We start from the raw sequence: 13485 nt of genomic DNA on the forward strand, positions 1-13485 counted from the left end.
TAAAGTGTTGGTCTCATGTTTCATGAGCTGAAATAAAAGATCCCAGAAATGTTCCATATGCACAAAAAGCTTATTTCTCTCAGATTTTGTTTACATCCCAGTTAGTCAGCATTTCTCCTTTGTCAAGATAATCCATCCACCCGACAGGTGTGGCATATCAAAAAGCTGATTAAACAGCATAATAATTACACAGGTGCACCTTGTGCTGAGGATAATAAAATGTGCAGTTGTCACACAACGCATTGGCACAGATGCCTCAAGTTGAGGGAGTGTGCAATTGATATGCTGACTGCAGGAATGTCCACCAGAGCTGTTGCCAGAAAATGTAATGTTAATTTATCTACCATAAACTGCCTCCAAAGTGGTTTTAGAGAATTTGGCAGTACGTCCAAATCGGCCTCACAAACGCAGACCATGTGTAAACACGCCAGCTCAGGACCTCCATATCAGTACTGAGGATTATTTCGCTCTTCAATAAAGCCCTTTTGCGGGGAAAAACAAATTCTGATTGCTCCCTAGTGGGTGGGCCTGGCTGCCAAGTGGGTGGACCTATGCCCTCCTCTGTGCACCCCTGCCCAGTCATGTGAAATCGGTAGATGAGGGCCTAAAATTTATTTCAATTGACTGATTTTCTTATGAACTGTAACGCAGTAAAATCTTTGAAATTGTTGCATTTATATTTTTGTTCAGTATAATAAATAGAAAAAATGTCCACATTAGGGAAATTAGCACAAAATATAATACTTTTATATATCAATGAATAACAATAAATATAACAAAAAAAAGTTAATGGACAGCTACAATTTTCTTCCAGAGACGTGTAGGACAACTAAGATGGTAGCCTATGAAACTAAGATGGTAGCCTATGAAACTAAGATGGTATCCAATGAAACTAAGATGGTATCCAATGAAACTAAGATGGTAGCCTATGAAACTAATCAAGATGGTAGCCTATGAAACTAAGATGGTAGCCTATGAAAGAAATCAAGATGGTAGCCTATGAAATCAAGATGGTAGCCTATGAAATCAAGATGGTAGCCTATGAAATCAAGATGGTAGCCTATGAAATCAAGATGGTAGCCTATGAAATCAAGATGGTAGCCTATGAAACTAAGATGGTAGCCTATGAAACTAAGATGGTAGCCTATGAAACTAAGATGTAGCCTATGAAACTAAGATGGTAGCCTATGAAACTAAGATGGTAGCCTATGATTAAAAAAGTAAGCTATTTCATCTAACATATCCAGGAATTGCTGATTTATATTGATGTGCAACCTGTCAAAATAGGATCCAGAATTATCCGAATTTGTTTTTGCTCTTCAGAGAATTTGCCGCCATCTTTGTGCATATTGGCCTGTAGGCTATATTATACACTACCTGAGGAAGTGGGAACTCAAAACAATTAGCTAGATTGTTAACTCCAAATATGATATTGTTGCTATATAGCCACGATGGCTAATTGATTATTCTAAAATCAGTCAAATGTAGGCTTATGTCCACAAAGACTTTCCAACAATAGTCCTAGGTTACCTACTCACTGCAAAATGGCATGCTCTGCCCCACTCTGCGGATGCATCAAAACCACACTAGGCTACAGCCTACTCCGGTTGTGAAGTGGCACTCACAGAAAGCTCTCTGTAACTAGAACAACAGTAGTTGCTTTGAAAACTGTATTTTTCCCCACAATTGCATTTGATCAAAGGTCATACGCTTGTTTCTTCTCATAATGCATCTCTCCCTCCTCTGTGAGCACAATGGGGAGAGGGAGTGAGAGTGGCTCACTCACACAGAAGCTGACAGTTAAACAGTGACAAGGCTGATACTTTCATAGCAGGCATCATCAACGCTCCATATGCTTTTACTGGTGTTGACCAAATCATGGTTTTAAAATCTACAGGAACGTTATGAAGCAAAATAACAGAAAATTCTCGACATACTTCAGTAAGAAGGTAACGTCTGTAATTTTCGGTTAATCTGAGACTTGTCAGAACCTGGCTATGGGATGCAGGGGGGAAAGTGAGAGGTCGGAGAGAGACAACAAATTCAAAGACAGCCTATTTCTCTGTCCTCAAGGGGAGAGAGAGAGAGAGACAAATAACTAGACTGTTGTTTACTACTATACTCCACACTAGTGTTGTTTTACATTTCATAAAGCAGTTTGTGTTTCTTAAATCAGGCAAAGCTAAAGAGCAGGCTGGTGACTGGTGGTTTCAGACAAGCCTGCCTGTCAACACTCATTGCTTGCTCACCAGCTGATGTATGCTGCATGTGCCAGGTGTGGAGCGTCTTTTCCACTGCTAGAGAACAGAACCCATCGCTGCTGCGCACACACAGTGCTAATATTCTGCTTATCATTGTAGCCTATCCAGTCCAAGTGCAAATAGTCACGAGAAGGAGGTCTGAGTCGCCAATGGTCAAGAAGGATGACCTGGCCTCCACAATCACCTGACCTCAACCCAATTGAGATGGTTTGGGATGAGTTGGACTGCAGAGTGAAGGAAAAGCAGTCAAAAAGTGCTTAGTATATGTGGGAACTCCTTCAAGACGGTTGGAAAATAATTCCAGGTGAAGCTAGTTGAGAGAATTCCAAGAGTGTGCAAAGCTGTCAAGGCAAAAGGTGGCTACTTTGAAGAATCAAAAAATATATTTTGATTTGTTGAACACTTTCTTGGTTACTACATGATTCCATATGTGTTATTTCATAGTTTTGATGTCTTCACTGTTATTCTAAAATGTAGAAAATAAAATCCCTTGAATAAATAGGCGTCCAAACTTTTGATTGGTACTGTACTAATATATATATATATATATATATATATATATATATATATATATATATATATATATATATATAGACTTGTCTGTAAAAAACAGTAACCTGCACTACTATGTCGATGATACTCTTGCTATTGCCCCCACTATTGACTAGGCTCTATCTGAACTACAGTCTGCCTTCATTGTATTACAGAAAACCTGAAATTAGTATTGAATGCAGGTAAAACTAAGTATATGTTGTTCTCTAGAGCGCATAAAAATAACTTTGCTGATTTAAACATATGTACTTCGGGTGTTGATCGTGTCAGTGCTTACAAATATCTGGATAGATGGAGACGCTGTCTCTTTAAAAGCATATTGACCACGGTCCGGCACCTCTACGTTTTGGACTGCTTTGCTCCGGTGTTGTGCCGAAGATCTCCCCTCCCCCCCATTTCAGAACAACTACTTGATGAATTTTGGCAAAGAGATTTATTTAAGGACTTATACACTTCAAAACAAATAGCCAAACAGAAAACTGCAGCCGTTACTAGTGCCTCTCCCACGATCAAACCGCCATATAAAATGAAACTGCAGCCGTTACTAGTGCCTCTCCCACGATCAAACCGCCATATAAAATGAAACTGCAGCCGTTACTAGTGCCTCTCCCACGATCAAACCGCCATATAAAATGAAACTGCAGCCGTTACTAGTGCCTCTCCCACGATCAAACCGCCATAGAAAATGAAACTGCAGCCGTTACTAGTGCCTCTCCCACGATCAAACCGCCATATAAAATGAAACTGCAGCCGTTACTAGTGCCTCTTCCACGATCAAACCGCCATATAAAATGAAACTGCAGCCGTTACTAGTGCCTCTTCCACGATCAAACCGCCATATAAAATGAAACTGCAGCCGTTACTAGTGCCTCTCCCACGATCAAACCGCCATATAAAATGAAACTGCAGCCGTTACTAGTGCCTCTTCCACGATCAAACCGCCATATAAAATGAAACTGCAGCCGTTACTAGTGCCTCTCCCACGATCAAACCGCCATATAAAATGAAACTGCAGCCGTTACTAGTGCCTCTTCCACGATCAAACCACCATATAAAATGAAACTGCAGCCGTTACTAGTGCCTCTACCACGATCAAACCGCCATAGAAAATGAAACTGCAGCCGTTACTAGTGCCTCTCCCACGATCAAACCGCCATAGAAAATGAAACTGCAGCCGTTACTAGTGCCTCTCCCACGATCAAACCGCCATAGAAAATGAAACTGCAGCCGTTACTAGTGCCTCTCCCACGATCAAACCGCCATAGAAAATGAAACTGCAGCCGTTACTAGTGCCTCTCCCACGATCAAACCGCCATAGAAAATGAAACTGCAGCCGTTACTAGTGCCTCTCCCACGATCAAACCGCCATATAAAATGAAACTGCAGCCGTTACTAGTGCCTCTTCCACGATCAAACCGCCATATAAAATGAAACTGCAGCCTAACGTGATCATTGACAGCTGCCTTGAAGGACACAAATAAAACCTACTTTCTGCTACAAAGACCAGTGAAATGTGAACTGACAACAGAGTGAAGAGCAGAAGTCTCAACTAGCAAGCAAGTCACAGCAATGAAGAATTGAGTGCGTGCGCGTTCACGTGAGGGGAGGGGGATTCTGGCAGGGGGAAGATCTTCGGCACAACACCAGCACCTCCCGATTTACAAATTAACCACTAATATTGACGAGTTAGTAAAGAATCCGAATAAAAAAAAACCATGGGCTTATTCTATAGAAACAGGTCCTGCCTCTTGCTAAATAGTAGAACGCAGATTATTCAGTCGATGTTCCTATTGGTTCTTGATTCTGTCGGCATCATCTACGTGAACACAGCTGCCACTTCATTAAAGCCATTAGATGCCGTTTGTCATAGCGCACTGTGACTTATTACAGGCTACATTTTGAGTATTCATCCCTGCGTTCTCTACTAGAAAGCTGGTTGGCCCTCTTTGATGTCACGTAGGTTGATACAGTGCTATGTTTTCATTCATAAAGCCCTTTTACAAAAAGTCCCACTGTTCGTAATGTCTTTACTAAACTTGAGACATACGAGTCACCACCCATGGTCTCAGGGATGGTTACCTCTGGAAATTAGTTTTGGTGTCTACCGAGTTAGGCAAATCAGCTTTTAGGTTCTCTTGCACCTTGTTTGTGGAATAATCTTCAACATGTTCTTAAATGTGATGTTCTGGTGCCTCTAGGGTCAATTCAGACAGCTGACTGAGGACCTTACTACTGAGGAGTGTGATGTTCTGGTGCCTCTAGGGTCAATTCAGACAGCTGACTGAGGACCTTACTACTGAGGAGTGTGATGTTCTGGTGCCTCTAGGGTCAATTCAGACAGCTGACTGAGGACCTTACTACTGAGGAGTGTGATGTTCTGGTGCCTCTAGGGTCAATTCAGACAGCTGACTGAGGACCTTACTACTGAGGAGTGTGATGTTCTGGTGCCTCTAGGGTCAATTCAGACAGCTGACTGAGGACCTTACTACTGAGGAGTGTGATGTTCTGGTGCCTCTAGGGTCAATTCAGACAGCTGATGGAGGACCTTACTACTGATGAATGTGATGTTCTGGTGTCTCTAGGGTCAATTCAGACAGCTGACTGAGGACCTTACTACTGATGAGTGATGTTCTGGTGTCTCTAGGGTCAATTCAGACAGCTGATGGAGGACCTTACTACTGAGGAGTGTGATGTTCTGGTGTCTCTAGGTGAATTCAGACAGCTGACTGAGGACCTTATTACTGATGAGTGTGATGTTCTGGTGCCTCTAGGTGAATTCAGACAGCTGACTGAGGACCTTACTACTGAGGAGTGTGATGTTCTGGTGTCTCTAGGTGAATTCAGACAGCTGACTGAGGACCTTATTACTGAGGAGTGTGATGTTCTGGTGTCTCTAGGTGAATTCAGACAGCTGACTGAGGACCTTACTACTGATGAATGTGATGTTCTGGTGCCTCTAGGTGAATTCAGACAGCTGACTGAGGACCTTATTACTGAGGAGTGTGATGTTCTGGTGTCTCTAGGTGAATTCAGACAGCTGACTGAGGACCTTACTACTGATGAGTGTGATGTTCTGGTGTCTCTAGGGTCCTTCAGACAGCTGACTGAGGACCTTACTACTGATGAATGTGATGTTCTGGTGTCTCTAGGTGAATTCAGACAGCTGACTGAGGACCTTACTACTGATGAGTGTGATGTTCTGGTGTCTCTAGGGTCCTTCAGACAGCTGACTGAGGACCTTACTACTGAGGAGTGTGATGTTCTGGTGTCTCTAGGGTCAATTCAGACAGCTGACTGAGGACCTTACTACTGAGGAGTGTGATGTTCTGGTGTCTCTAGGGTCAATTCAGACAGCTGACTGAGGACCTTAATTACTGAGGAGTGATGTTCTGGTGTCTCTAGGGTCAATTCAGACAGCTGACTGAGGACCTTACTACTGAGGAGTGTGATGTTCTGGTGTCTCTAGGGTCAATTCAGACAGCTGACTGAGGACCTTAATTACTGAGGAGTGATGTTCTGGTGCCTCTAGGTGAATTCAGACAGCTGACTGAGGACCTTATTACTGATGAATGTGATGTTCTGGTGCCTCTAGGTGAATTCAGACAGCTGACTGAGGACCTTACTACTGAGGAGTGTGATGTTCTGGTGCCTCTAGGTGAATTCAGACAGCTGACTGAGGACCTTACTACTGAGGAGTGTGATGTTCTGGTGTCTCTAGGGTCAATTCAGACAGCTGACTGAGGACCTTACTACTGATGAGTGATGTTCTGGTGTCTCTAGGGTCAATTCAGACAGCTGACTGAGGACCTTACTACTGATGAGTGATGTTCTGGTGTCTCTAGGGTCAATTCAGACAGCTGACTGAGGACCTTATTACTGATAAATGTGGTAGTTTAGGACTGTGTTTTTCTTTCTGCTTGTATTTTTATTGATGTGTGTATTTTCTGTAATTTCTGTAATTCAGGGCTCATCTGCAAAATAGACCTTGGTCTCAGTACGATTCCCTGATAAAACAAAAGGCTAAATAAATAGTAGTTGAACTCTACTGAAGGAAACAGTACTGCTGGTCAGATAGTGTTCTACTTCTGACAACTACTATGACTGATGGGATATCTTAATCCCTCTATCTGCAAACAAGAAAGTGGTGCCTTTCAGAACCAATCAGTTATCTCTCACTATCAATCATTACTCACCTGTTGCACACGGTCACATTTGGAATAAGCTTATCGACAGTCACGTACTGCCCATGTTAAGTTATCCATTGTCATGGATTAGTAAACACGACATCTCCGTGTCTGTAACTAAACCAGTGTGAACATTGACTTAGTTCTATTTTATTCCCAAAGCCCCATTCATAGCTCCTATCACACAGTGTTAATTGGCCTGTAAAGGACTAGGAAGGCTCCATCTCCAATGGCCATTAGATCAACAAGCTTCACATTTATTTACATGTTATTTAACCTTTAACTAGGCAAGTCAGTTAAGATCAAATTCTTATTTACAATGACGGTCTACCCCGGCTAAACCCTAACGACGCTGGGCCAATTGGGCGCCGCCCTACGGGACTCCCAATCACGGTCGGTTGTGATACATCCTGGAATCTAACCAGCTTCTGTAGTGACGTCTCTAGCACAGATGCAGTGGGTTTCAGTATTCAGGCCACTACAGGCCATCCCTAGCAACCTGTTGAAAACCCTGCACCTTAATGGGTTTCAGTATTCAGGCCACTACAGGCCATCCCTAGCAACCTGTTGAAAACCCTGCACCTTAGTGGGTTTCAGTATTCAGGCCACTACAGGCCATCCCTAGCAACCTGTTGAAAAACCCTGCACCTTAGTGGGTTTCAGTATTCAGGCCACTACAGGCCATCCCTAGCAACCTGTTGAAAAACCCTGCACCTTAGTGGGTTTCAGTATCCAGGCCACTACAGGCTTTAACGCTCCCCTTAAGCTGACAAACTTTAAAGAGGGTAATCAGCAGTTTGAACAATAACAAAGCAGACTACCTGCTACAGTGTTTTGGTAAAAAGCTGTGGGATGGGGCTGGAGAAATGTAACCACTTTCAAATTCATTGACAGATCTATGGATGCAAGGTCTGACCATCCATGGTGTCAAAAGTATAGTTTTAACCATGTTTTAAGGGAAAGGCGGATACAACTAAATGTGTCTTCTGCTTTTAACCCAACCCCTCTGAATCAGAGAGGTGCCCCCGGGGGGCTGCCATAATCGTCATCCACGTCTTCATCGCCTGGGGAACAGTGGGTTAACTGCCTTGTTCAGAACAACAGATTTTTACCTTGTCAGCTCGGGGATTCGACCCAGCAACCTTTCGGTTACAGGGCCAACGCTCTAACCACTAGGCTACCAATGTTTGTTTACAACTTAAAATGTTTACAAACATAGAAAAAAATCTTAGATTTTGTGTTCTAAATGGGGTACAAGAGTTGACCTAGGCTAACAAAAGTTATATTCTTCAAGAATCAAAATGAGTAACGTTAGATATCATTAATATAAAAGTTAAAATTGCAACGCATATTGCCCCTCCGAAGTCTAAAAGCCACATATTAAAATGTGCCATGACATTTGACATAACAGTATGTTTTAGGGTCGTCGCTGACAGAAAGTATGTTATACAAGCGCACAAGATTGCAACCATATGAATAGTAAACAGATTGTTTTTTTCAATAGCACATCTGTTGAGATGGCTAAATGCTCTTTATATAACGCTTTAACTACATCTGATTTGACTGTCTAACTGATTAATAGATTAATTGATTGATTGATAGACAGTGATTGTTCTATGAGTTTCTCCACTCACCACTGTCAGTCCTCTGTGTGGCGAAGAGGACGATGAGAGCCAATATGACGATGAAGAGGAGGGACACGATGGTGAGCAGGCCGATCTCCAGAGAGGTCCAGCGGGGCTTCTTAGCCGATTTAGGGGGGACGGTCTCCACCATGCTCAACACTCCTTCAGCTGCTGGCTGTAACGACTCACCTGAGGGGAGACAAGGAAGGTTTTAACTCTGAAATAAATCTCCTTGAAGAATATAAACCAAGTAAACATGATATCTCATAGAAAGATGTGGCAACAACTCAGCTGTAAAAATAAAAGGTCACACACCCCCCCCCCCCAACACCACGATAAAGGTCACCCCCCAACACCACGATAAAGGTCACCCCCCCCCAACACCACGATAAAGGTCACCCCCCCAACACCTCGATAAAGGTCAACAGCCCCCAACACCACGATAAAGGTCACCCCCCCCCCCCCCAACACCACGATAAAGGTCAACAGCCCCCAACACCACGATAAAGGTCAACGCCCCCCCCCCCCCCCAAGATGAAGATCAACCGTCCCGCCCCGTCCCCACCCCAACACCATGATTTTTATTTTAACTGGGCAAGTCACTTTAGAACAAATTCTTATTTACAATGACGGCCTACCAAAAGGCCTCCTGAGGGGACGGGGCCTGGGTTTAAAAATAAAAATATAGGACAAAACACACATCACAACAAGACACAAGACACTACATAAAGAAAGAATAATGGACAACCCTCCCCAACACCACGATAAAGAGAGAGAAGTGGAAGGGAAAAGATGAAGAGAAAGAGAGATGAATAGAGAGAGAACGAGAGAGAAAAAAAGAGAGATAAGTAGCTAAATTCTAAGAGAAAGACGGTAAGAGAGAGGCGGGGGGGGGGGGGGGGGGGGGGTCACACAGTAAGGTACAAACCTTACAAAAGCCCACAAAATGGTCCAGATGAATATACTGTATATACTACACTACCTTTTAATGTGCAGCAGAAAGAATACAAGACTCCAGAACCAGCAAAGATCAGCTCTGCCTCTCACCAGGTTATAGTTCAACTCCTCAGCAAAGACCAGCTCTGCCTCTCACCAAGTTATAGTTCAACTCCTCAGCAAAGACCAGCTCTGCCTCTCACCAAGTTATAGTTCAACTCCTCAGCAAAGACCAGCTCTGCCTCTCACCAAGTTATAGTTCAACTCCTCAGTAAAGACCAGCTCTGCCTCTCACCAGGTTATAGTTCAACTCCTCAGCAAAGACCAGCTCTGCCTCTCACCAGGTTATAGTTCAACTCCTCAGTAAAGACCAGCTCTGCCTCTCACCAGGTTATAGTTCAACTCCTCAGCAAAGACCAGCTCTGCCTCTCACCAAGTTATAGTTCAACTCCTCAGCAAAGACCAGCTCTGCCTCTCACCAGGTTATAGTTCAACTCCTCAGCAAAGACCAGCTCTGCCTCTCACCAAGTTATAGTTCAACTCCTCAGCAAAGACCAGCTCTGCCTCTCACCAAGTTATAGTTCAACTCCTCAGCAAAGACCAGCTCTGCCTCTCACCAAGTTATAGTTCAACTCCTCAGCAAAGATCAGCTCTGCCTCTCACCAAGTTATAGTTCAACTCCTCAGCAAAGACCAGCTCTGCCTCTCACCAGGTTATAGTTCAACTCCTCAGTAAAGACCAGCTCTGCCTCTCACCAGGTTATAGTTCAACTCCTCAGCAAAGACCAGCTCTGCCTCTCACCAAGTTATAGTTCAACTCCTCAGCAAAGACCAGCTCTGCCTCTCACCAGGTTATAGTTCAACTCCTCAGCAAAGACCAGCTCTGCCTCTCACCAAGTTATAGTTCAACTCCTCAGCAAAGACCAGCTCTGCCTCTCACCAGGTTATAGTTCAACTCCTCAGCAAAGACCAGCTCTGCCTCTCACCAAGTTATAGTTCAACTCCTCAGCAAAGTGCATGTAGCAAGTAGTAACCTCTTCCTTAACAGGCAATTAATCATTGATCCCCGCTTGTCACACACACACACGCACACACACACACACACACACACACACGAGCTGGTTCAGTGACCTGAGTCTGCAGAAGGGAGGCTCCTGCTGTTAGCTGGCTGAGATGAGAGAACCCATCCAGGGGACAAAGTCTCTCTGCCTCCCTTTCAACCACATCAACACCACACACAGGCCTGATGTCTACTTGGAGTACGGCTTTAGAATGGCTGAATGCGAAGACAGAACAACACCCTCCATTACTGTTCTACACCTGTAACCTGGGTCTATTAGACACCGAATGTCAGGCGCATTAGGAGGACAGATAACTGGCCCTTTACAACAAGGGAGCCGAGAAGCCCAGACACTCTGCTTTAGCTGGAACTAATTCAGATGCTAACTGTGCCATCTCCTCAGGCGTCATGTGAACACGTATGCATTCATTCCTATTCCATCCTCCCAGTTGGCTCCAGTTCAAAGATTGACTGCCAGGAGTGGCATGTCAATGCAGTTATATATTACCTGGAAGAAATGCATTACATAGGCTGAGAATACACAGACCAGACAGAGAAATATGGAGGGATGAGGATCACTGGGTATTCTGAAAAGAGAAGTGGTAGAGCGAGAGAGAGAGGCAGAGAAAGAGGCAGAGAACGCAAGGAAGATCAGCGTTATGTTTGACCTACTAATCAGAGCTTACTGTTACTCTAGCCTGCATACTGCACAGCACATAAAACTGTTTCCACACACACACACACACACACACACACACAGGGATTACATTTGGTGACGACAGCAGCCATGTGTGCTTTCACAATGTCACACCACGAGGTGTATGTTGAGGGGGGGGTTCGGGGTCTCGATATGGGGGGTGCTCCATGAGTGTGTGTGTGTGTGTGTGTGTGAGAGAGAGCCATAATCCTGCCAGGCACGTCAAGTCTAAGCACTAGGATAGAATGACTTCTGACATATGCAAGCGAGGTGGGGGGAAAGAGGGAGAGATGTTAGAAGAGAGATGGCATTTAGCATGTAGGAGTGAGACAGTGGGGCCTCCTACTGTAGGAGTGAGACAGTGGGGCCTCCTACTGTAGGAGTGAGACAGTGGGGCCTCCTACTGTAGGAGTGACTTGTAGGCAGTACTTTTAGTAGGACTATGTCTTACACACAGAAGCACGCACCACACACACTGTTTGTGTGTGACCCGTGGGGGCTCACAGGCTGTATTTATGGTTGTTGTCTGTTACTCTGATGAATTTGAAACATTGCAATGAGACCTCACAAACCCCTTCAAAATGAAAGTCATGTTTCACTGTAACCACAAAACACACAGTAGATTAAGCATATTCCCTGAAGTTAAGGCTCCAGGAAGACATTATTTACCATCAAAATGTCCAGGGGATGAAACGTTTAAATTACTAAAATGAATCCTTTGAATAATGGCTAAACACTATAAAAACCCATGTAGTCTGAACCCAACCCCTACAGGGAATCATTTCAATGGAGACGAACACATATGTCCATGACTGTCCCCAACACAACAATTCAAACGGTATTTTATATATAGAAATGACAGAGCTGGAATGAAAATATGTTCGTTCACATGTTATTTTTAAAGATCCATCACAAACACATTCTAGTCTGTGCGAAGCATGTCCGAGGGGGAAACTAGTCATATTAAAACATCTATTTGGTGAGCAAAAAAAATCTGTCTACAATTATGACATCAATAAACACATGATCGTATCTGGCGAGAGACACTGAATGACCAAGAAGGGAAAGAAGCCGAATGCGCTTAGGCGACCGAGTTCATTTCCTAACTGTTGCACATCAAACAAGAGCAAAGAAAACTCAGTGGGAATACATGATCAACCGATGAACGTCACTTGTCCCACACACAAAACAAGCATCAAAAAAGCAATAGTTAGAATAGATTTGGCACGTGTAACCCAACTTACCAGGTATCTCTGAAAATTTTCGATCGATGATGTATATGGGCATTACATCAACCAATCAAACGTCAATCAAAGTCAATCAGATGCGCGGAGGGAATACGACCTGGAAATTGAAGTTGGTGAGAATGTAGGCTACCTGTTTAGATTAGTTTATTAGGATCCCCATTAGCTACTGCACGTGCCGCATCTCCTCTTCCTTTCTCGCTGCCTGTCTGTAGATTTCCGCCTCGCTCTTCCCTTGCAGGCAAAGAACGTGAACACAAGCTTATCTCGTCTACCTGTTAACTCCACGAGCCTACAACACCCCCAAGCCAGAGTCCAATACGGTTGTATTTCTATTCTAGATCTATTGAACGGACGCTTCCGCGAGAAATGTAGGATAAATCAACGGAAAGTCAAATGACCCGCGAGTAAACGTGTGACCTGTCAGTGAAGTATCCCAGTGAAGTTCCCACTTAGCGGTTACCGATACGTTACCTCTCTTTAAGGCAGCGTTTAGAAGTGAGCCTGTCAACGAAGCTCGAGCTGCGAGTAGATGAGGAGCGCGCCACAAGTCGCTCCTAAATAGCTGGGGCGAGCGGATTGCGCCATGAGCGAATAGGCTGCCTGTAACGCAGGTCGGTCAGTCACTGATATCATGATGGTTACTCCTTCCATTATTCGTTGATCAAACTCCCCTTTCTCAATAACTTGCAAGTTGCAACGAACCTTGGTTCGGGGGTGGGAAGGCGGGCTAAAAGTGTGTAATGCAATGACCTTCATTGACTCGAACTTAGTCTATATCTACAACCATGTTTCCTATCCAGAGTTTTTATGTGAATAAAGTCATAAGGTATACAAATTACAGCTGTGATGGAAACATGTAGTTTCGGTACAATTTCATAAATGGCAACAAATAATTTGTTCGTTCGACATGGTGGGATCTTTTTG

At 43.9% G+C, this 13485-nt stretch overlaps 1 protein-coding gene across 2 annotated transcripts in view; it reads right to left on the minus strand.

Moving 5' to 3' along the window:
* Positions 1-13156, minus strand: part of LOC110508054 (neprilysin) — a 50731-nt gene extending 37575 nt beyond the window's left edge. Inside the window, exons 1-2 of one of the 2 annotated variants that reach the window (XM_036964883.1) lie at positions 12559-13156; positions 8632-8811 (exon numbers count right to left, since the gene is read on the minus strand). In XM_036964883.1, the coding sequence (XP_036820778.1) occupies positions 8632-8811; positions 12559-12601 (223 nt within the window). In that variant the 5' untranslated portion in view covers positions 12602-13156. The remainder of the gene's footprint in view (positions 1-8631; positions 8812-12558) is intronic. The other variant, XM_036964884.1, reaches the window with a different exon arrangement.
* Between the last annotated feature and the right edge of the window lie 329 nt (positions 13157-13485).

The sequence above is a fragment of the Oncorhynchus mykiss genome, chromosome 27 (assembly GCF_013265735.2).
Source record: "Oncorhynchus mykiss isolate Arlee chromosome 27, USDA_OmykA_1.1, whole genome shotgun sequence".
NCBI lineage: Eukaryota > Metazoa > Chordata > Actinopteri > Salmoniformes > Salmonidae > Oncorhynchus > Oncorhynchus mykiss.